The sequence below is a fragment of the Pseudonaja textilis genome, chromosome 5 (assembly GCF_049901715.1).
Source record: "Pseudonaja textilis isolate UNSWEBS1 chromosome 5, rPseTex1.2, whole genome shotgun sequence".
Taxonomy (NCBI): Eukaryota; Metazoa; Chordata; class Lepidosauria; order Squamata; family Elapidae; genus Pseudonaja; species Pseudonaja textilis.
This window is the reverse complement of record NC_141994.1, coordinates 2246620-2269246: the sequence shown is the minus strand read 5'-3', so window position 1 is coordinate 2269246 and position 22627 is coordinate 2246620. Positions and strand designations below refer to the sequence as shown.

At 36.1% G+C, this 22627-nt stretch overlaps 1 protein-coding gene across 4 annotated transcripts in view; it reads left to right on the top strand.

Moving 5' to 3' along the window:
- CNTN1 (contactin 1) overlaps window positions 1–19443 on the top strand; it is a 178782-nt gene extending 159339 nt beyond the window's left edge. For all 4 annotated transcript variants that reach the window (XM_087933954.1, XM_087933955.1, XM_087933953.1 and 1 more), the window contains exons 19-25: window positions 1416–1486; window positions 6879–7113; window positions 8599–8702; window positions 13919–14105; window positions 14697–14809; window positions 15895–16051; window positions 17177–19443. In XM_087933954.1, coding sequence (XP_087790080.1) covers window positions 1416–1486; window positions 6879–7113; window positions 8599–8702; window positions 13919–14105; window positions 14697–14809; window positions 15895–16051; window positions 17177–17256 — 947 coding nt within the window. In that variant the 3' untranslated portion in view covers window positions 17257–19443. The remainder of the gene's footprint in view (window positions 1–1415; window positions 1487–6878; window positions 7114–8598; window positions 8703–13918; window positions 14106–14696; window positions 14810–15894; window positions 16052–17176) is intronic.
- The last annotated feature ends 3184 nt before the right edge of the window (window positions 19444–22627 follow it).

Sequence of the window (22627 nt, the reverse complement as noted above, 5' to 3'; positions counted from 1 at the left end):
GAAATACCAGATTTATCAGATAGATTTCTTATACTGGTGATGATATGCCTGTCTGGAACTGAGATTTCAGGTTGTGTCTTGCTTTTTCTAGTTGCATTCAGCTCTAGTATAAATAAATTGTCACACTACTTTTCAGTATTCTTTAGCCAGTCTCTTAATCTGTGAAAATGATACACAATTTCTCTGAGTTAGTATCTTTTTCTAGCTTACCACCCTGGCTCTTGCCAGCAGACTTTTTGATGACGCTTTTTATTTGTAGGATAATTCAAAGCGTATCTAGAATCTAGTGCTTAAATGTAGCATTTCCTATCCTGCTACTTTCCAGATGGGTTGAATTACAAAGTCTTCATGAGTAGAAGACAGGGCTGCATCAGAGGCAAATAGGCATAGCCAGTTCAGCTTTGATTCTTTATTATGTATATTACAGTAATCATAACCAGATTTTGTTTAGCAGTCAATTTTTTATATTAATTTGAACAATTCCAATTTTCTGTATTAATTATAAACAGGTTTGAGAGTTTCTAACCCATGTTTTTTCTGAGTTTTCTAATTAATCTCTTTTTTACTTTTACTATTTGCTTGATGGTTGCATTTTGTTTTATTGAATGCAGTCTGTACACAATTGGTTTTAAGATGAACGGTTATACAATAAGTTAAATAAATAAATAAATTGTCAAATGGCAAGTATAATGCAAACTATCTTATGGCTCAAGTTTCTCTAACTGTGTTTTCCCAGATGGGTAAAATTAAACTTCTCATTAGGCACATTCTATGTCCATATTGATTGAAAATGTTGTTAGTCAGTTAGTAATTTTTTTTACTACTGGTTCTGTGGGCGTGGCTTGGTGGACGTGGCAGGGGAAGGACACTGTAAAATCTCCAGTCAGAGATGGGATATGCTGGTTCTCCGCACTACTCAAAATTTCCGCTACCGGTTCTCGAGAGCTGGTCACAGCCTCTGATGTTACTTCTACTTTACCCCTTCAGGAAGATATTACTTTGAGGGGAGGGCTACTGTAAGCAAGCTATAAGATGCACATATCTGATTCCAAAATATTATCCATTAAGTTTAAACTCTTGAGCTAAGTACAAGATATTCTATTTATGAGACTACCCATAATCTCCAAAGAAAAACTATTCACTGTGGAAAAGTGTAAATTCAGTAACTGAAGAAAATTGGCAGGTTTATGCTAGTAGCAGTCTATATTTCATTATATATATAATGCATAATATATATAAGTATATATATTTGATTATAATTTTGCATTTTATATATAAAATATATATATATAAAATGGTGCAAAATTTATAATCTCAAATGCATATAATTAATACATGGAGAAATTAAATAATGTTTTTATTTCATGGAAGTAGAGTAAACATGATCTTTATTATCATTATTTTCTATTATTCAGCTCCAAATGTGGCCCCTTCTGAGGTTGGAGGAGGAGGTGGAAGCAACAGAGAACTGACAATAACATGGGTGGTAGGTATTATTATTTTATTATTAAAAGAATGTTGTAAACTGTCCAGAGTCACTTAGGTCAGTGTAGAGATTAAATAAATGAAAAAATAAATAAACAGAAGTTACATTCTCCTGCTGAAATAAATGTGTTTTGTGCATATAAAGTAGATCACTATAGAATGCAGGTTATTAGAAATATTACTAAATAATTTTCAAGTATACATGATGAGTTTTTGCATCCATACTTATATTTTTTAAGATTCAAAATTCCTTTTTAAAGTGGTCTTAAAAGCTAAATGGAATAAAATTAACAATGGTGATGATGATAGTATAATATATTGAATTAATACTTGGCATTTATTTCTTAGACCAGAACATTAAATTAGTACAGTACACATAAACTTATAGCAAACAGACTGCTTGGTACATGCATGCACACAATATAATACAGACCAACTACAATATTGATTGCTAAATAGTATAGTCAAATTAGAATTTTTCTTGATGACCATTGTCTCTATTTGGGTCAGTTAGATTTTTTTTTTTTTTTGGATCACTGGTTAAAACATGGCTACTTACTTTGTGGTCTGGGATCTGAAAAAATGCATCACAAATCACACCAAACCTTTTAAACATGAAGTGATTGCTAGAACCTAGCATGTGCTTAGAATAAGGTTGCTTTGATAACATGTTTATTCCATGTGACTAAAGGAGTTGCAAATCTAAACAAGAAGTCACATCAGCAGGGAAATGTCCATTTGGCAGATAATGTGCATCCTTTCTCACCTAGTACCTTGTTTCCCCTAACTTTAAATCTCATAGACTTTGGTATCTACAATGCCCTAAGACAGTGGTGGTTAACCTTTTTCGGTTCCCATGCCGATAATTGCGTGCGCGCTTGCTTTTGCATGCTCATGTGCCAGCACCCAGAAGGTAATGTGTGCTGCCCCCCCACACCCCCTGTGCAAGCACGTGCAACCTCCCTGTGGTGTGCTTCTGTGCATGCATGCGAGATTCTCCCTCGCATGCTGTGCATCTTTGTGCATGCGTGCGCAACTCCCTCCTCACGTGCAGCACATCTGCCCATGCGTGCATGATCCCCTTGTGCACAGCGCATCCCTGCACATTCAGGCACGATCCCCTCGTGCTCAGTACATCCCTGTGCAGCCCCCTGTGCATGTGCAACCAAATACCCAACAATCAGCTGTCGGGCAACAGTGAGTGCGCACATGCACAATGGGGCTCTTCTGAGTGACCTCTCGCTTGCCAGGGGAAATGGCTCTGAACAAGGAGAGATTTAACCTAGAAACAAGGAGAAACTTTCTGACATTGAGAACAATCAACCCATGGCAGTTTGCCTTCTGAAGTTTTGGGAGCTTTATCACTTGAATTTTTTCAAGAGATTGGACTGCCATTTGTCAGAAGCGGTGTAGGGTCTCCTGCTTGGGCGGGGGGTTGGACTAGATTACCTACAAGGTCCCTTGCAACTCTATTTATCTGTTACATCTGATGATATAATGCACCTCTGCCTCCTGTTTTTGTAGATTTGTTTTTGAACAATTTGTATGCATCCATCAGTACATTCCATTCATGGTTTCGTCCAACCAGGTTTCTGCGATAGCAACTATGTCATACCTGCCCTTGTGTACAATCGCTTATAGTTCACCCTGTTTGTTCCAGGGAGACAACATTCTTCCCTAGATTACATGTCTACAGATGGCTGGTTCTGTTCCTTTGAGAATAGAATTTTCTATCGCTAACACTCGCCTTCCTTTTTTAGGGTGTGCAGTCTGTTTATCTCAGATGTCTTTGCTGTGACTTTTTAGGGGTATTCGATGATGTCTCTTTTCTAAGTGTCTGCGTGTTTTCTTTGAAGGGAGGTGTTGTGGGCTTGCGTATTTTCATCTAGGAGGAGAAATTGATTGCTCAGTTTTAATGGGGCTGCTTTTGGTTGGATTAGATCGGGCAGTATGGATTTGTTTACTGTATGCTGTTTTTTTGTTTGTTTGTTTATTGTGTTTTCTTCTGTATGTGACATACCTCCATTTATCTTCCTCCAAGTGTTTATCAGCAGAGTCAAATCCTTTGAGAGTTATTTGTTCATTATTTGGTTTGATTTGTGCATAGCTTTCTTGCGTAGGTTGGAATTTGGCTAGAGTTGCTTCTAGATTCCTTACTTTTTCCTCTAGCAGTTCACATACTTTACATTTAATACATGTGCAATTTGGGTGTTCTTTGGGCATAAGCGGATACATGGGACATATATTGCATGCCACAATAATATCAGTCACCTGTTCCATGAGTTGGTTTCTTTTTGCTGGTTCTTTTTAGGAGAAAAAATACATTAAAGTAGGACATTTTACTTCAATTTTACTTGTAGTCATTTTTGAACGGCATTCTGCTGCATGGTGCCCCTCCTTTCCACACTTAAAACAGCCAGATGGTCTTGTGGTCATGGTAGTTTGGGGGTGAAAACCTCCCGCTTCCCCCTGGGGTGGGGATCTTATCCAAATTCTGCCACAGCAGAACTGGTTATGGGCCACGTCTGCCTCCTCTGCCATCAGGTACCATTCATGCAGAAGGTTGGAGCTCCATGGGCTAGGCGGGCAGTGTACAGGTCGTCGTTGAGTCCATCTTTGAACCAAAAGACTAGGATATCTTCTGGCCAGTCGACTCGGCCAGCCAGGTCGCGACATTCCTTGGTGTATTCGGCCACAGAGCGGACTTGCTTTACAACCCTAACGTGGTTGTGGACTTTTTGATCAGCATGAGGGTCTTAGAAGCAGTGGCGTAGGGCTGTCCTGAATCGATTGAGGTTCCTCAGCTCTGGGGCATTGTGGAGGGTAATCCATTTGGCAGCTGCTCCTTCTAGGGCCAGAGTTATGACTCGCAGTCGGGAAGTTTCACCCATATTCTTGTATATAGGTGAGGACTCGCGCCAGGAAGAATCCCAGTTTCTGGGGTTCCCCATCGAATTTCACCCCCAAGGGTGGGAACTTTCTCTGCAGTTGTGATATCTCTAGCTCAGCTGGGATTAATCCCCTGCTCTGGAATGGCAAGTGGTTGGGTACCTGTCACTGCTGCTGGCCCTCCAGCTTGTTCCATGGCTCGATCATTCTCAGCTGGATCACAGGTGACAGCTTGGGTTCTCTCAATTTCTGGTTCTTTCTCTCTCCTTTATTGGCGACCTGGTTCATCGCTCACATCGAGGCCCTCCAGGGCTTCCCTCACGAGACGATTTATGTGCCATTTCAATTGGTCATCTGCCAGTGGTTCCTCGATCCATTCTTCCTGATCAGAAAGGGCCTCCAGCTCCATTTTCCACCCAGTTTTATGGTTACCACGGGTGAGGGTTACTCCCTTGGTGCTTCCATCCCAGCTGTCTCTTTTTCCTACGCCTATAGACCATCGGGCCTTCATGGAGTTTTCGCAGGCAACTTCGATGTCTTCGATACACAAAGCCATTGTCTGGCTGGGTAGTTGTCGAAGTTTCTCCCCAGTATTCGGCTTCCCCTTGCTCCTTGTTATGTTCAGACATTTTCGCAGGGTACACTTGGTAGAGTGAAGTTCTTTTTTTTGGAAGGAGAAAAAGAAAAGTTCTTCTCTGGGTTGACTACTATTGCAGTCCCTTCTTTATGTAAGGCCCAGACTCTGTCCCCTTCAAACGATAAGATTGAACTTCTGAAAGCTGAGTGTTTCAAAAGGAATTATTTATTGTGAAAAGGAAGTTATCCAGGTACTAGTCCAAGCAGGGTCTAATATGCCTCCAGGCATACAGTGTAAATAAAGGGAGTTAGAACCCCTCCCCTTATTCTGATGTGGATTTAGTCAATACAAAGAAGCGACATGTTAATTCTTCCCCTCCTTTTCTGGGAACATAGTTGAGAAAAGTTTCCCAGGAAGTTTTTTTCAGAGCTGGAATTTTTATGGCCCCCTTCTCCTCTTGCTATCTCTCCAAGAGGTGACATGTTTCCAGGTATCTGGGCTCTAGTCGCCAGTTGTATATCATGTGCAAGTTATACAGATTCAATACAAGACTTAAGATATTCATGTTACATCAAAAAGGATTACTTGTACCAACTCCCCCCTCTTTCTTCTTCCATTGAAGAATGGCAGATAACATGGGATCTGACACCTTTCTTTTGTCCGCATTAAATTTCTGTTGTTGGATAAGACCTATTGTTCAAGTCTGTCAGGATCATTTTGGATGCTGAGCTTGACTTCTGGGGTATTGGCTATTCCTGCCAGCTTAGTGTCATCTGTAAATTTGATGAGTTCCCCTTCTATTCCCTTTTCTAAGTCATTTATGAAGATATTGAAGAGTACTGGGCCTAAGACAGAGCCTTGTGGTACCCCTTTACTTACTTTTCTCCATGTCAATGTAGTACCATCAAGGACTACTCATTGAGTATGGTTTGTCAGCCATCTATAAATCTATCTGGTGGTGATGTTGTCTATTCCACATTTACATTCTAGTACAAATACTTAGTATTAAAATAACATATAATAAAAATATTTCAAATATTTCAGAAATAAACATGTACAAGTTATTTTATTGTTGAAATATTTTTTTAAGAAAACTTTGGAAATATTCCCATAACTATAGAAAAATAGTTATTTGACTTCTTTGAAATTCTATGAAAGCTCTTTTATGTAAGGCAGACTGGCAATCTTGTTTTAGAAATAAAATTAATGGTTGTAAAGTTCTTTCCACTACTATATATCTACTAATATGTATCTTCAATATCAATTAAAAACAATGTTTCCTTTTAACAGTAGAATTTAAAACATCTATTTTTTTTCTATAACTTCTATTTCATCATTTCTCTAAAACCTTTAGTGACTAAAATCCACATTTGTATATCTGTCTTAACAAATGGAACTATTTTAGAAAAAGCAAACAGAAATATTTTTTTAAAGGAACCTTTTATATTTTGGGTCATACAAAGTCACTTAGTATCACACATTATTTAGGTAGCATCATAGCATTTTAATAATTCAAGCTTAATCATCCAGAATAAGACTAGATTGGATATGTGCCTTCAACTCTAAATGCACTAATTATTGATACTACTTTTTGTTATATAAAGACATTTCAATTTATTTCCATTCAAAATCTATATATTATGAGATAATAGCTAACAGTGAAGGGAGGGATAAAAACTGAGGGGTAACTATAGGCTGATATTGTAGAAGGTCTTTTATAAAAGTTATTTTATTTTTAGAAAGTATTTAATCTGTGATATTAAACTGTTTTCACTGTTATCTGTGAGAAACAAGAACCCAATTTAGAAATGTTACTTAGAATCTTCTGGGAACATTTTTCCTAATAGATGATAATATTTCAAAATATATGATTCAAACAAGGAACAAAAATAAAAAGAACACCTAATCTTTGTATTTTGTCTTATAGCCTTTGCCAAAAGAGTATCACTTTGGTAATAATTTTGGATATGTGGTAGCTTTCAAGTCGTTTGATCAAAATGATTGGAAAAGTGTTACAGTTCCTCAACCTGAAATTGGTCGGTATGTCCACAAGGATGAATCAATGCTTCCTTCATCAAAGTATCAAGTAAAGGTGAAAGCATTTAATAACAAAGGCGAAGGACCTTTTAGTCTTACTGCTATTATCTATTCGGCTGAAGATGGTGAGTAAAAGATGGTGTGATGAAAGTTTAGGTTTTGATATGCTTGCCGCAATATATTAAAAGAATTCTCATGTAAACAGTCTAATTCCTAAGATCTATTTCCAAAGAGTAAGTTGAACCAACCACGCTCTTTAACACATTGTCTTCCCACATATCATCTGAGTTAATTCTGAGCAATCTATTTTTCCAAATGAATTGAAATTAGAAGCTCAAGGATGTCTGCCATGAAAACAAAGCAACATTCAGGAAAGCGCATGTCATGATAATTCACATTTTAAGTGCATACCAAATAAAGCAATGTACTATAAAAGTTTCAGGTTGTCAGGTTAATTTACATTTCTATGTAAAAAAAATCCATTTTCTCTTGTTTTATTGAGCATATAGAAATGTAGGCCAAGCTTCTACATTCTGGAAATACACCAAAATTCTAAATTTAATAAAATCACTAGTATAAAATGTTAATCTAAATACCATACAAGATTATTCCGTTTTATTTGAAAATTTTCATCCAATATATAGTTGTTTCCTCTGAACAGTAACTACTTGGCACATATTTGACTGAGTGCCCGGTTACAGGATTAAAAAATGTTTTTAGCTTTTATGTTGCAACTTGCTAAAAAAAGATCCTCAAAAGAGCATTGATCTTTGTCTCATAAATGAATATTTATAGACATTGAACTGTCTTCAGCGAAGTGTTCACAAGCTAAGTAGATTAGTATTTTCTTTTAAAAATATTTAAACAGAGCAGCAGTATCTGTTTAATTCAATTAATCTTGAATTAATAAAAATATGACAAGCAATTCAAAAATTAGATGCATGTATGTACGTATGTATGAATGACCCAAGCAAAGTGAAAACTATAGGACACCAAAACTGTTCGTATTTATTCTGTCTATAAACAAAAAATAAACCTCACATTTTAGGAACTTGGGGAAATTCACTAATTGCACCTAACCACCACTGCACATTCAGGTACATAATTTGGATACTAAAAAGATAATTATTAATTCAGTGCCTAATAAATGGTTATTTCATAAAAACATCTAGTACATATCTTTTTGCTGCAATATGCTAGTCCTTTGATTCTTTATGGTGTTAGTGAGTATGTGAATGAGGATTCTTTGTGAATTTACACATTTTTAAAAAAATTTACATACAATATGTTTGGTGTTTGATTCTTTTAAATGGTTCATAAATCTCCTTTTCAGAGTTCAAGGCAACTTGCTTAAGTAGAAACAAAATGAAAGCTAAAACTGGCGGTTTTCTTGCCATAATTTCAGAAGTGGGCTGAGAGAGAGTGACTGGCCCAAAATTAACCAGATGACTTAATCTGGTATAGTTGCTGAAGGAGCCAGAAATTGGAAGAAATATTGACCATGCTGCCAAAGAAAACACCAAATGAAATAATTGGAAATCCTTGATTATTTACTCTATATTAGTCAGAATATTAGATGTACAATATTAATATTCTGTTCAATTTTCCAGCTCCTACTGAAAGGCCTAGAAATGTAAAAATAAAAGTTCTGTCATCCACGGAAGTATCAGTTTCCTGGGACCACATTTTCAACCCAGCTGTTACTGGGTATGAGGTGAGCTTTAAAATGCATTCTCTTTTATTATTCATACCAAGAGATATAAAAGAACTGAACACACTATTGTAATATTTATTTTTATAGTCAAAACATCTGAATTTGAAATGAATTATAAATACAAGAATAGCTTTTGAGAATTGTCTACTTTCGCCCTTTGCTATTTCTGGCGCATCTGTCTATATAAAGATACTATAGTGATTCGTAAATGATCAAACAACTACTAGAAAATGCAATAATGGTAAGCACAGGTAGCTTGTGACTAATGACCAGTATTGAGCCCAAAATTTTGGTTCCTAGATGAGACATTTGTTAATTGTTAAGTGAATTTTGCCTCATTTTATGACCTTTCTTGCCACAGTTGTTAAATGAAACATTGCAGTTGTAAGTTAGTAGCATGGTTATTAAGTGAATCTGGTTTCTCCATTGACTTTGCTTGTCAGAAAGTTACAAAAGATGATCACATAACCCCAGTACACTACAACCATCATAAATATGAGTCAGTGGTCAAGTGACTGAATTTTTATCATGTGGCCATGGGGAATTGTGGAATGATCATAAACATAAACAACGGTCATAAGTCACCTTTTCCAGTTGCTTTTCTAACTTCAAGCCATTGTAAATTGAGGACTATCTGTGCATAAGGAACTGATTCTATCAAAGTAAAATTAAGCACTTCCAAAGGCAGAAGGAAGATACATTTTTAAATTTAGAAGAAAGTAACACCAGGATTTCCTTCTCTTGCAGGGAAGTAATTTGAAATAGTTTTCTTTGATGATAAGGAAGCATTTAAGCATTTGCTAAAACTTTCCTTGCTTTGTTTTTTCTTTCCAACCTACACATACTTTAACATACACAAAACACACCTAAACCGAGATTATATACATATAGTGAATGAAAATGGAAAAGTGATGCATCTTAAAATCAAAATCATCAAGGTAAGATTTCTGTAATGTTGGCAATTACAGTAGGGACACTCATTTATTTAAACCCACTAAAATGAGAATCATTGGACATGTCAATCATGCTAAACTGGCCCAGGTCATAGATTTGTCACAACTTTTAAAAACTGCTTCTTAATAACAATAAATAGTATAAATACTGTTTTTTCAGAGTATAAGATGGGCTCACCCTTCGGCCTCTGCCTCCCAGCAATTTGCCTCCTTACAGCAATCAGCAAACAGCCTGGTCAGCTTCGGCACGGCCTGATTAGCACAAGCAGCTGATTGTTGGTGGGATCGCCTTCCCAACAATCAGCTGTTTCAGGTTGCAGGGATTGCCATTGCCCATTGCCACCTCTGTGCACCCCGTTTTCGGCTTCTGCATCCCATTTTTGCCTTCTGCATGGCTGGTTTTCGGCTTCTGCGTGCCCCGTTTTCCGCCTGTTTCAATCCCCACTGCCCGGAAAAGGTTGAAAGTGGGGTGTGTGGAGGCTGAAAATGGGATGCGGAGGCTGAAAATGGGGCACGCGGAGGCAGCAATGGGCAATGGCAATCCCTGCAGCCTGAAACAGCTGATTGTTGGGAAACTGCTCCATCAGACAATCAGCTGCTTGTGCTAATCAGGCTGTGCTGAAGTTGACTAGCTGTTTGCTGCAAAGAGGCAAATTACTGGGAGGCAGAGGCAGATGTTTTTTTCTTGTTTTCCTCCCTAAAAGCTAGGTGCATCTTATACTTCGGAATGTCTGAAAAATATGGTAATTACAATGATTATATAACTCTCTCCATTGAGAGGGATAGCAAATAAATTAGGAAATAAAACATAAAACATGACCACGATGGCAAAACACTGATTGTCATTTAGAATTGAAGATTTCTGTTTTTTAGAGTGAAGTCTAAAAGAAAGGAATATCCTACTTCCCTCTGATTATCTTATTTCTGTGATGGAATGGTTCCCCTTTGCACATACTACTTGACTTACAACAGTTCACTTAGTGCCTGTTCAAAGTTACAACTGCACCCAAAAAGTGACTTATGGCTATTTTTCATACTTACAACCATTGCAACATCCCCATGATCACATGATCAAAATTCAGATGCTTGGCAACTGGTTCGTATTTATGATGGTTGCATAATCCCAGGGTCATGTGATCCCCTTTCACAATATTCTGACATGTCAATGAGGAAGCTAGATTCACATAACAGTGTTACTAACTTAATAGCTACAGTGATTCATTTAACAACTGTGGCAAGTAAAGTCGTAAAATGGTGCAGAATTCACTTAACAATGGTCTCACTTAGCAACAGAAATTTGGGGCTCAATTGTGGTCATAAGTAGAGGACTATCTGCATAGACAGTTCAGTGAAAAAGGCACCGATTTCAGGCTGAAATGGATTCACTACCGTTCTTTATTCAGCTTCCCAATTATATTTCAGTTTATTTATTTAACTGTTGTAGTATACACTGTCAAAATCTCTTGTGGTCTACAATATGAATAAATTGAGAATGGAAATATTAAAATTTAAATTACAATAGTAAAAATTGTTCAAATTGCAGCGGAAATAAATTGGATTAATAATTAAAATTATCATTTAAATCATTTAAACTGTATTTGTAAAAATATGGTTTAAGGGTCTTGTCAGAAGTTAGTAAACCTGTTTAGACCTGTCAAGTTTGCAGGGAACACAGAATTAGGTTGCAACTGAATGAGTCCAATCTTGAAGCTATCAGAGAAGCTTGAACAACATTAATCTCCAAATCTCACCAGTGGTTTCAGATAAATATTGAAAAGCACTGCACAGAATGTTGTCTTGAGGAATACCACAAAATAGTTCCCGTTTTGAGCTGTCTTCATGTAACCATCTGAAAGCTTTCTAAAAGATAGGAAAAGAATTCCTGCGCAGGAATCTTCCGGGAGCGTCTGGAAGATGCCATGGTCAATAATATCAAACCTTTTTTTAAATTCAAAAAGCAAACTACATGGATCCTCAAATAACATAATCAAGTCAACAAAGGAAGTCTCAAAGCCATACAGTGGAGTCTATATGGACTAAAACATAAATATATGGTTTGTGCATAGCTGAGCTCAGTTGAAAAGCTATAGGTTTCTCACTCATGTTACTCAATCATGGGGATGAAGAGGGACAGACCGGTCTACAATTCTGAAAAATACAGAATGGGCTTCTTTAAAAGAGTTTTAATATTTTCTCCCTTAAACAGAGAAACACGATATTAACCAAAGCACCTCTAATAGATCAAAGATTAACAGAGTTGGAAGGGACTTTGTAGATCATTTAGTCCAACTCCCAACCCAAGCAGTAGACCTATACCATTTTTGACAAGTGGCTGTCCATGTCTCTTCTTGAAAGCCTCCAGTGATGAAGTACCCACAGCTTATGAGAGCAAGCTATTCCATTGGTTGATTGCTCTCACTGTCACAAAATTTATCCTTATTTCCAGGTTGAATCTCTCCTTGTCCAATTTCTTTGTCTGGCCTTCAGGTGCTTTGGAAAATAGCTTGACCTCCTCCTCTCTATTGCAGCCCTTCAAATATTGGAATAATAATTTCCCAGGTAGAAATTACAAGACTGATTAACCAAGGAAGCAGAGAAAAAGCGGTACAACATACTTTTCCAAGAAGTTGTTGACACATTTGGATATCACAAACTGAAACTGTTCCATTTTCATTATTCAGAAGAAATTACTTGACACTTCCATAGACATGCTAAATACAAGAGTTTTATCTGCAAGTCCTTAATGAAAGGGATTAGTACCAGGGGTGGGATTCAAAAATTTTAACAACCGGTTCTGTGGGCATGGCTTAGATGGTAGGTGTGGCTTGGTGGTCATGTGACTGGGTGGGTGTGGCCAACTCAATATCACATCGAGGCACGCATCTCCTTGCCTGGCCTCTCACGACTGTGGGAATGCTGCAACAGTCGTAAGTTTGAAACATGGTCCTATGTCACTTTGTTCAGTGCCATTGTAACTTTAAATGGTCACTCCACACAAGCAAAGTACCAGCAAAGGAAGGGGAAAAAAAACTCCAGAGAAGTTCCTGAGACAGGAAGTCTAGTCCTGCCAAGAATGTAATAAGGGTTAACAGAGAGGCAGTTTCTGTAAGCAACAGCAGAATGTTTCCTTCCTGCCTTCCTTACAGGATTAGGCCAGTAATTTCTTCTAACAACCGGTTCGTTGAACTGCTTAGAATGTTAACAACCGGTTCTAGCCACTCGGTGCAAACTGGTAGAATCTCACCCCTGATTAGTACAAAACCATTCTGAGTCCTACTACAGTAAAAGCAGACATTAACGAATCAGTTGTGAATGTAAGTGCAGCCCACCTCTGATGCGCACCCCTATACCAAGGTTGTAGTGACTCCTCTAAAGTGATTCCTCCAAAAGGATTCAATCTAAATAGTGGAGTTGCTGGGAGGAAATATTCCAGAAAAAAAAAAATGTCCTACCAGTTTCTATGACCCCAAAATGCTACCTAAAAGGCAAATGGACTTTATTGGGTTTTTTTTTCCTTGAAAATGTTTTGTTTCTCATCCGTTTCTTCAGTTCTAAAGTCGAGAAGGTTCTTGGATAAGAAGCAAAATGTTTTCAAGGAAAAGAACAAGAAAATCCAGTTGTTTTTTGAACAGCACCTTTGGCAACAGCCATGACCTGGATGACTGTGTCATATCAACATCATGTCCTGCCATTCTTGTTGGAAGCAGGGTGGGGGTGGCGGGAGGGAAGGATGGCTTGTTGGCATTTTTCGCAAGGTTTTGCTTTTGCTGTAACCGCTTGTGAATTAGGAAGCGGGGTTGTCTTCAAAGACAGAGGAGATTTCCTCCCAGCTGGTTCCAGTCTGGTTTCAAGGCTGTCATGGGCTGAGAGTGAACAGTTATCTGCCTAGCACCTCAGAGTTCTTAAAACAACCTTGTGGCATCACATTGGCTGCCAGTAGACTGGCCAGGGGAATCAGGTTTCAGGATGAAAAAATTGCTTTGTACTTTGCGTGGGCTTTTTCAGATTACACCTGACTTTACTGAAACCACAGTCTCTCAGTAAAAGTTCTTTTGATTCAACTCAATGGAATCAAGAGTCTTGCTGTCCTGAGGGACCCGTGGGGCGTGAGAATCTCAATTTCTCTGTTTCTCCTGCTGAGTTAGTTCTGAAATGTGGTATGTTTTTAAATATAAATTTCCATTGCTTTTGAAATAATTAGGAGTAATTATTTCAAATATATATTTCCTTTTATATTTGACTTTTCTTTTGTCATTTTTACAGATCAGTTACTGGTCCAGCAGTGAAAAAGAAATAGCTGCAAGTAGAGTGCAAGTGAGCAGTCAGAATTTTTCAGTAATGTTAGAAAACCTGAAGCCTTATACAAAATACTATACAAAAGTGGCAGCTTTCAATGCAGCTGGCATTGGACCTTACACTTATCCTTTGGATTTTGTTACAGAAAAAGCACGTAAGCATCTAAAGTAGGAGGTGGAGATGTAAAGATAAGATCAGATGGACATAGAATAAAAAGAGACTTATATCTGTAGATTTCATCAGACAACACAATTTATCTTAAAACTCCTTACTCAAGGATGAGCTCAATGTCTGGGAGCTTGAAATATTCCATTTTTGGTTTGTGGATATTGTAATGTTTTAACTACCTTAAATTAATTTTTTCATGTGGAGTTGCCAGTTTGTCTAAATGTACTCAGTCATTGCTAGTAAATTGTGCATATTGGTAGATACATAGACCTCTGGTGTGAAGTTGTTAGATCCTGTAACATGGCTGCATAGTTTTGCTTGTCACTGAATAATTTTGCTACAGATCACTGTGTGGTCTGTAAATGCTGGGCAGTAGCTGCATAAGATTTAGTGACAATTTTTAAGCAAGAGAAAGCTATGGATAATTGTATAAATCAGAATGGGAAGTAAATAGTAGATGATACCATTGGTGAATTTTACTTGGGGACATAAATAAACAAATGTGTATGACTGAGAGAATAATGTTTATAAAATTTAATTGTACTGGTTAGAATAAACCAGTTTTATTCTATTTTAGCTCCAAGGCAGCAACCAAGAATTATCAATGCTGTAAGATCTGGTTCAAAGTACATCATCACGTGGGAACATGTTAAGTCACAGTCCAATGAATCTACTGTGAAAGGATATAAAGTAAGATTGATATTTAAGTCTTTTGGCATAACTAGGTAATGTTGGCTGTTTTGTTGTCCTATATGAATTGTATGTTATAAAGTAAATTGCTATTTAAAAGGAAGAGACATTTAAGAAAGGATATAAAACGCAAACAAATTTGGTTCCAGTGAATACAGGAATGTTATGAAATTTCTCTCAAAATCTATTATACTGATAATTCAGCTAATTCTTAGAAATTATCTTCTAACATGAGATATAAAAATAGCTGTAAGGCAGAGAAACAGACCTATGAGTTCTTATTCTCTTACATTAGTAAGTGTGCCAGTCAACTTTTGTATTAGTATCTATTATGCTCTCATGTGATTCATCTACTGTATGATGACATGCATGTCACTTCTTTTCAGTGGTGGAAAGAAGGAAGCAGATTGGAGATCAGTATAGGCCAAGGGTGCTAGCTGGGGAATTCTGGGAGTTGAAGTCCACAGGTCTTAAAGTTGCCAACTTGTAAATGTCTAAGCAGTGATGGCTTGTAATCATCCCTTGTAAATGTCTAAGCAGTGATGGCTGAAGAAATCTTTTTGGTACTTCCTTCATTTCAGCAAGAAGGAAAATTAGGAACAATGGTCTACAGAGCACAGAAAAAGAATGAACCATAAAGAAGACAGGGCATGATTGCTTCCATAAATCATCACATGAATTGTGGAAGTGTTGCTGTTTACTTCTCATAACAGTAATTGGCTAACAATGTTTGTCTTTAATACTATTGTTTCCTATTCCCAGTGATCATATAAATTAATGATTGGATTTTCTGGTAGAGCTTGTCTCTTTGCCCATTACTACTTGATCTGGTAGACCATACGCCATAGAAGCAACAGAAAATTTAAATATACAGATTACTTAAAATATATTTTGCTAATGTTCTCTCACTAAATCTTAAAAAGGGGGTGGAAGCTTTTCAAAATGGGAAATCATATTGATTCAAGACAGTATTTATAAATATTTTGCCTTGATTTTTTAAAAATAATGACTTGGAGTATTAATTTGTTAGATGATGTTTATGAACTTACCTTGCCATGATATTTTTTTTTATTATTCTCTAAAAGGTGCTCTATAGACCAGATGGTCAATTTAATGGTACACTCTTTAAGACGGGTAACCATTATATAGAAGTTCCCGCACCTATTAAAGGACAGTACGTTGTTGAAGTTCGGGTCCACAGTGAAGGAGGAGATGGAGAAGTAGCTCACGTAAAAATTCCAGGTATGTCTATTAAAAATTGAAACTGTATGAAATACAATATTTTTTTTCTATACTTCAAATATTTTAATATTTAGCTAAGTTTAAGGTTTAAATGTTAACTCTGTTATCAATGTGTTACCTGGTCTCTTTTATATCCGATGGAGATAGTTGGTCAAAAATATGAAATATAAATAAATATGTACAGTAGTCATTTATTTTCAAAACATTGTCTGACAAAAATTATTTGGTTTTCTGGTATTCAAACCGTTAATATAGCATAAATATACATTTTAGTGCTTGAGAGAAGCCAATTAGCAATTTTTCACCAAGTCCCTTCCCCAAATTTTACTATTCTTCCTTATTGTGGGGCTGTTCCTGGAAGGGATGAACAAAGAATATTGGGAGTGAAGCCAGAAACCAAGTCCCACAAGGTGTGAAGGTGATTCTAGCTAAAAGAAGTAGGCACACATATTGGGCAGCAATATAGAAGGTATTGGACATGGATGATCACTTTAGGGGCCATAAAACAGGCATCATTTCATATTACGTGGGATAAACTTGTTTTACTGAGAAAACTATGTGAACAGATTATAAAATAAGTGATTATAAAATAAATGCTGGATAATGAGCCCCCATGTGTGATAGGGGTCCACATTCTACTGAGGAGCTGAGGATCTTTCAGATTATTAATGGTTAGATTAATATTGGTTAGATTTAAATTTTGGCAATGTTCTGCTACTGATATTATCATTCAGGAAAAAGAAAATCCAAAACTGACAATTTGATATTGATAGTTCATTACTGATATTGATCCTGGGACAGTCACTCTTCCGAGCCTTAGAAAGAAGGCAATGGCAAACCCACTTCCCAAAAATGTTGTCACGAAAAATAAACTGCAGGAGCTTGTCTGTGTAGTTGTCAGGAGTAAAGTGTAATTTGAAATCACACCGAGGCAAAATAATAACTCTTAATGAGGAGAAACATGGATGTAATATTTAAAATAGGACAAGGTTTAGCAAATAATTAGACAAAATCTGATTATTATAGAATACAATTTGGGAAGAATCTTTAGAACATCTGTTTTACTTGTAGCCTTGCTTAATCTTCAATCTTTTGTATAAAATGCAAACCTGTTTGATTTTCCAGGAGCTGCTGCGGGACTATTACCTAGCTGTATTGGTTTATTGTTGCCTGCCCTTGGTATCCTTATCTTTTGGGAATTCTGAATGTACCTGAACATGTCCTCAGTTTAGTGCAAAGGACTGAACCTAAAAGAAATCCTCTTTTCTTCAATTTCTTGAGGCATTTTCCTAAGCCAAATAAATTACACTTCCGAGTATATTATCTTCCTAACAACTATGGAACTTCAAGGACTGAGACACCCAGAAACTCCTTCATCAAGAAACTCAAGTTTTGAAAGTTTGAGGAACACTTTTTAACATGTTCAATGTTATGCCTTATGAAACACTTCTGCTGATCTGCAACAGTTGCATGATTCAGTCAAATGGGGCAAGTTACAGTGTAGTGTTAAATCTAATAATGTAAGCTGTATGGTAAAAATAAAATCACCACACATAGGTGCTTTAATTTTCATAATAAATTGTGAAAAACATAATAGAGATTGAAAAAATGATTATATGTGGTATATGTAGAAGCAACTACGTCTGTCCGTACTATCCTATCCGTTTTGTGTACTGCATTTTTTTTAATGGCCCCTGACAGTTATGACTTTTCAGGTTTTTAAAGATACGGTCAAAGCAAAAGCATTGCACTCATTTTACAGCTTTTGTACTTGAAGTGAATAAATGGATTGAAAACGCTAAAATGCAAGTTAAGGAGTAAAAGACTTTATTTCTGGATCCATTATTAACAGCAAAAGATTCCAGTACCTAAATTATATAATGGGAATTTAACTCAACATATTGTTTTAAATAATGCAAATCAAGTGAGATTTATCTCAGTCACAAAGAAGTTTATTTTGCTGTAAATGATCTTAATAGCTATATAAACAAATTTACTTTTAGTATTTTATCTAAATGTAATTGCCACATTTGAGTAAATCAAATTACGTAATTTAGATTTTAATATTACAGACACGTTATTTTTATTAATCCCGGTTGCATAAATATTGATATGAATATAGTATTTAAACAGTGTCTAAAATCAAAGCAAATGCTGCAATAACAAAGACATATGCAGTAAAAAGAAAACAAATTATCAGTTAACAAAATCTATCTGAAAGGATTGTTTTCCTCTAAGAGACTTATTGCCTTCCTTTAATGAAGGCCAACCTGGAGGAAAACGATTTGTATTTTCCAATGAATTAACATTGTTTTAATTCCTAGAGTTATAAATAAGAGTTGTAATGTCCGAATCCAATTTTCCCTATTTAATTATCCTAATACATTACAATTCAAAAATAGAGCTCAATTATTCTGTTTCCTTTAAATAAGTTTTCAAATTTATGGTTCCCACAAAAGATAAAGAATGCCTTTGTTCTGAATGTTTCTACGCGGTATTTAATTTTTTTTTAAAGGTATACTTAATTCTTTTAGAAACTATTGAGAATTTGGTATGAATTAAAAAACTGCTCAAGTTATACTGAATCATTGGCTCAAGTAATAGTGCAAATGTCTGATGCTTCCAGAATTATAAGCTTGGAGTCATATTTTATTAGCAGAACCTTGCTAGCTGCTTTAGAAATAGAATTTAACTTTTTAGAACGGATATTGTAGATGCCCATAATGATACCATCCATGTGATGCAAGAACAGATTTGTCAGTACTTTACACTCATTCTTTAATATGTATGACCTTGTATCATATATTTACATTTTAAAAATCTAGATTCTTCATGCAAAATACCAATAACTCTTTAACTTTTGTTAGTTTGAAACTTTTTTAAACAGTAGGTCAAAGGATAATTTCTTTCTAACTGAATGTTAGAAGATGCATAAATGTTATTCATAATTATATACTTATTTAATGAAACTAAAATACCTTCATGCATAAGAAACTAATGTCTTTCTATATATTTTGATTTGGTTTACTTTTATGCAAAGTATCTCATATTTTATATAACCTAAGTTCATGTTTTTTTCTTTCTTTCTTTTTTGCCAAAATGCATGCCTGTCAGTTTCTAACACATGATAAAAATATCAAAAGTAGATATTTTTGCATGGATTAACATTTGAAAAATCAAAGCATATGTATTTAATTTAAGTTGCAATACATTTGAGTGAGATATCATCGCTCAGACTAATGAACTAATCCCAGATTTTCATTGTTCTGTGCAGCTGTACAAATTTTACTGAAATACTCAGTAAACAACCAACAGTTGTTGGCGCGACTCGTTATATACTGTATCATCTGGTTTACGTTGCAAGGTTCTTAATTAAAGTTTATATAGATACATTGCTTGTTTCCTTGTATTTCAGGCAATATTGATATTATTACCGGTATTTTATACTGGTAAATTTTAATTTTTTTAAAGTTACTTTTTATCATTTTCGTTACTATTGAATAGACCAGACTACACTTTGTCCATTTTATGGTTGAAAAATAAATTATAATTAAATAAATGTATTAATGGTACTCCAGATATAATAATTGTCATTTGCTTTTTCTAGAGCCTTAAATAGATTTCTTTGTATATGAGAGATGGGAGGGAATAGGGAGAAGATTACATTGCAGCTTTGCAACTGCTGTTATCTCCACGTTTGGCTCTGGTATGCAGTTGCCTAGCTACCAGGGGATTGGGCTGTATACTGTATTTGAAGTTGATGTGCTCACGCATTTTCCCTCATAACTTGCTTGAAACTATTTGCTTTCAGTTTGTTCCCAGTAAAAGTACTTTTCTCTAAATCTTTTTTTTTAAACAAATTATATTCAGTTTTTCACATTAAAAACAAAAATCTCTTTTAGTGGATAACATATTTCCAGGTCATCACCTTTACATACAAATATGACAGCAATTACACATTCATATATGCATACTTAATTCTATTGTTACCTTTTCCATTCCAAGTTTTCAGTAAGGAGAGAAACAAACACATTAATTCTAGCCTCTTTCATTAATCTCAATCGAAACATCTTTTTGTTTCATTTCAATTATTTCAAATATAATCCTTTAATATTTATTTTAAAAATAAAGATAAATAATATGTGTTTGCCTAATAATAATGATGATGATGATAATAATAAAAAGGTTACCAATGTCTCTCCTTGCTTTTAATAGTCTATATTAACTTATTAATTTAGTTGGTTCTTTAGTCTGTCATATTCCCTTTCCATTACACATTCTTTTTATAAATTCTAGATTAATACAAATTTTAACACTAAAGAAAAAGAAACAAGTATAGGTTTCCCCGCTTTTACTGCTTTGAGTGTGACACCTCAATGATTAAAATATACCTTTATTCCCTCATCTTGATTCCCAATAAACCATTATTTTTAAGAAGTTACAGTAATAATCATTACATCTTTTCATTTGGATTCCCTCAACATATTTTCCCCCCTTGATTTTTTATAAGAGTTTTCAGTATCTATATTACCCTATTTTCTAAATATTTTAAATTGCAGAAATATTCTTATTATCCCTTGTCACCCTGCAGAATCCCCTTTTTAATTCATCAACCATTATCTCTGAACAAACCATTTCTTTTCAACATTTTACTATTTCCGTATTTCTTTATTTCATGCACCTGTTTCTTACTGCTTCTCCTCCCCTTCTTTTCCCCCGTATCTTTTCTCATTCCAGTTTATATCCCTCTCTTTCTTAATATCCTCCTTTCCCCTTTTCTGCTGGGTCTTTCTGCCTTTCCCCCTTTTGATTGCCTTCTTAAATCTCAACTTTTTAACCTTCCTTCTTTCCCCACTTCTTTGTGGTGTTCTTTGTGTTAATTGTCTATTTAATATGTCTTCTCCTTGAGTCGACTCCTCCTCCTCTGAAGCTCTGTCTTCTTGTTCTTCAATCGCCATTTCCATTTTTTCTAACACAGAGCAGTGATTCGCCTCTTTCCTGTAGTAATTCTCTCATATTTTTAAGTTCCATTCTTAATTCCCAAAGAGATATCATCATTACACACTCTTGTATTTTATGATCGTTAAAGTCCACACAAAAAAAAACAACTTTTACTTTCCTTCTTTCTTCTTTAAATTTTCTAAAGTTCTAAAGCCCAGGGTCTATACCAAAAACATCAATCAATCCCACAGTCAGTCTTTCCTTGCTTTTTTCTTTATTCTGGTTCTGCTTTCACTTTCTATGATTCTTACTTGGTTCAATCTTTCTTTAATGTTATATCCACACAAGTTCATTCAGAAACAGGATGCTTTTTTGTTTGAGCTCAAGTTTTTGTCAAAAGGTGGCACTCTCCATTATACAAAGTCTTCACCTTTTTCCCCTATTTTTTTATTTAGGGTTTTTCGAATCTCAATATTCCAGTACAGTACAGTCTCCAATTTGTAAACTTTTTTATTATTATTTTTTGACAATCTTAAATCCACCGTTATTTTATGCCTGTTTATTCCCAAAATGTTTTAGTCCAATTTAGTTAAATCTTTAGTTCCGGCTTCTTCCTTTCCCAGTTCGAAGCCCCGCTTAGCTATCAAAAATATTTTCTTTTTTTTTTCCTGTCCCTTTGAAATTTTGCCGCTCACTTTTCTTTTCTTAAAAATTCCATGTTACCTTAATCCCGGGATATTTTTGTTTAGTTGTATTGCCCAGTTGTCCTGGTTCAGATGTTATCCACCTCTTTCTTCCCTCCTGCAGAAATCTTAATCCAGCTGAATCCTCTTCTTTGGGGTGGCCATTTTAAACCACCACTGCAGTCGTCTTCAGGGGGAAAAAGACCAAGCCCAGCGGGGGAGATGCAGCTCCCCTCAACCTGGCTTGCAGCTTCCCCTTACTCCACCGCCCCTCCAAGGCAGCTTCAGCCCCTAATCGTAATGATCGGGGCTCTCCAACAAAAGAGCACGGACCATAGTCACAAAGAGTCGCGATCTATGGTCCGTCAGCGAGGAGGGTCCGCCTTCTTCCACTTTTCTCTAAATCTATGGAGCCAAAGACAGGACAATGTCAATGCCCCCCAACTACAGAACTATGACCACTTTATGGCAGTCCTTCGCCAATAGTTCAAGGATCCACTGGCTGACTTCCGGGTGATGTCGCAGCACTGTTGGACATGAGAAATGGGTCTCTGGAGAAGGAGTGGAGCCTCCGAGCAGTACCAGTCACAGAGAACAGTAATCTCCATTCCTGTGCTGGTTTTCTCCCTGTTTGTGGGCTCCAAAAGGAGCCAAATCCGCCCTGTAGGGGTGGCGAAGCTAAGGAGGGTCACTCTGTGAGGTCGCAGGAGAGATAGCAAACCTCCCGTCGACCCAAGGGCTTTTTCTCCTCTATGCCATGGCAAGGAGAAGAGGCAATCTAAGATGGCTACCACAAAGCTGGTAGAGATGATGACCATTTAAGCATAGTATAGGAGCAGTCCTTGGTGAACAGCATGTGAACTGGGTGAGAAGAATTATTTTTATTCAAATTTTAACCCCAAAAGAATATCTAGGAAGAGAGAGGTTCACAACTATTTTTACAAATAGCAGT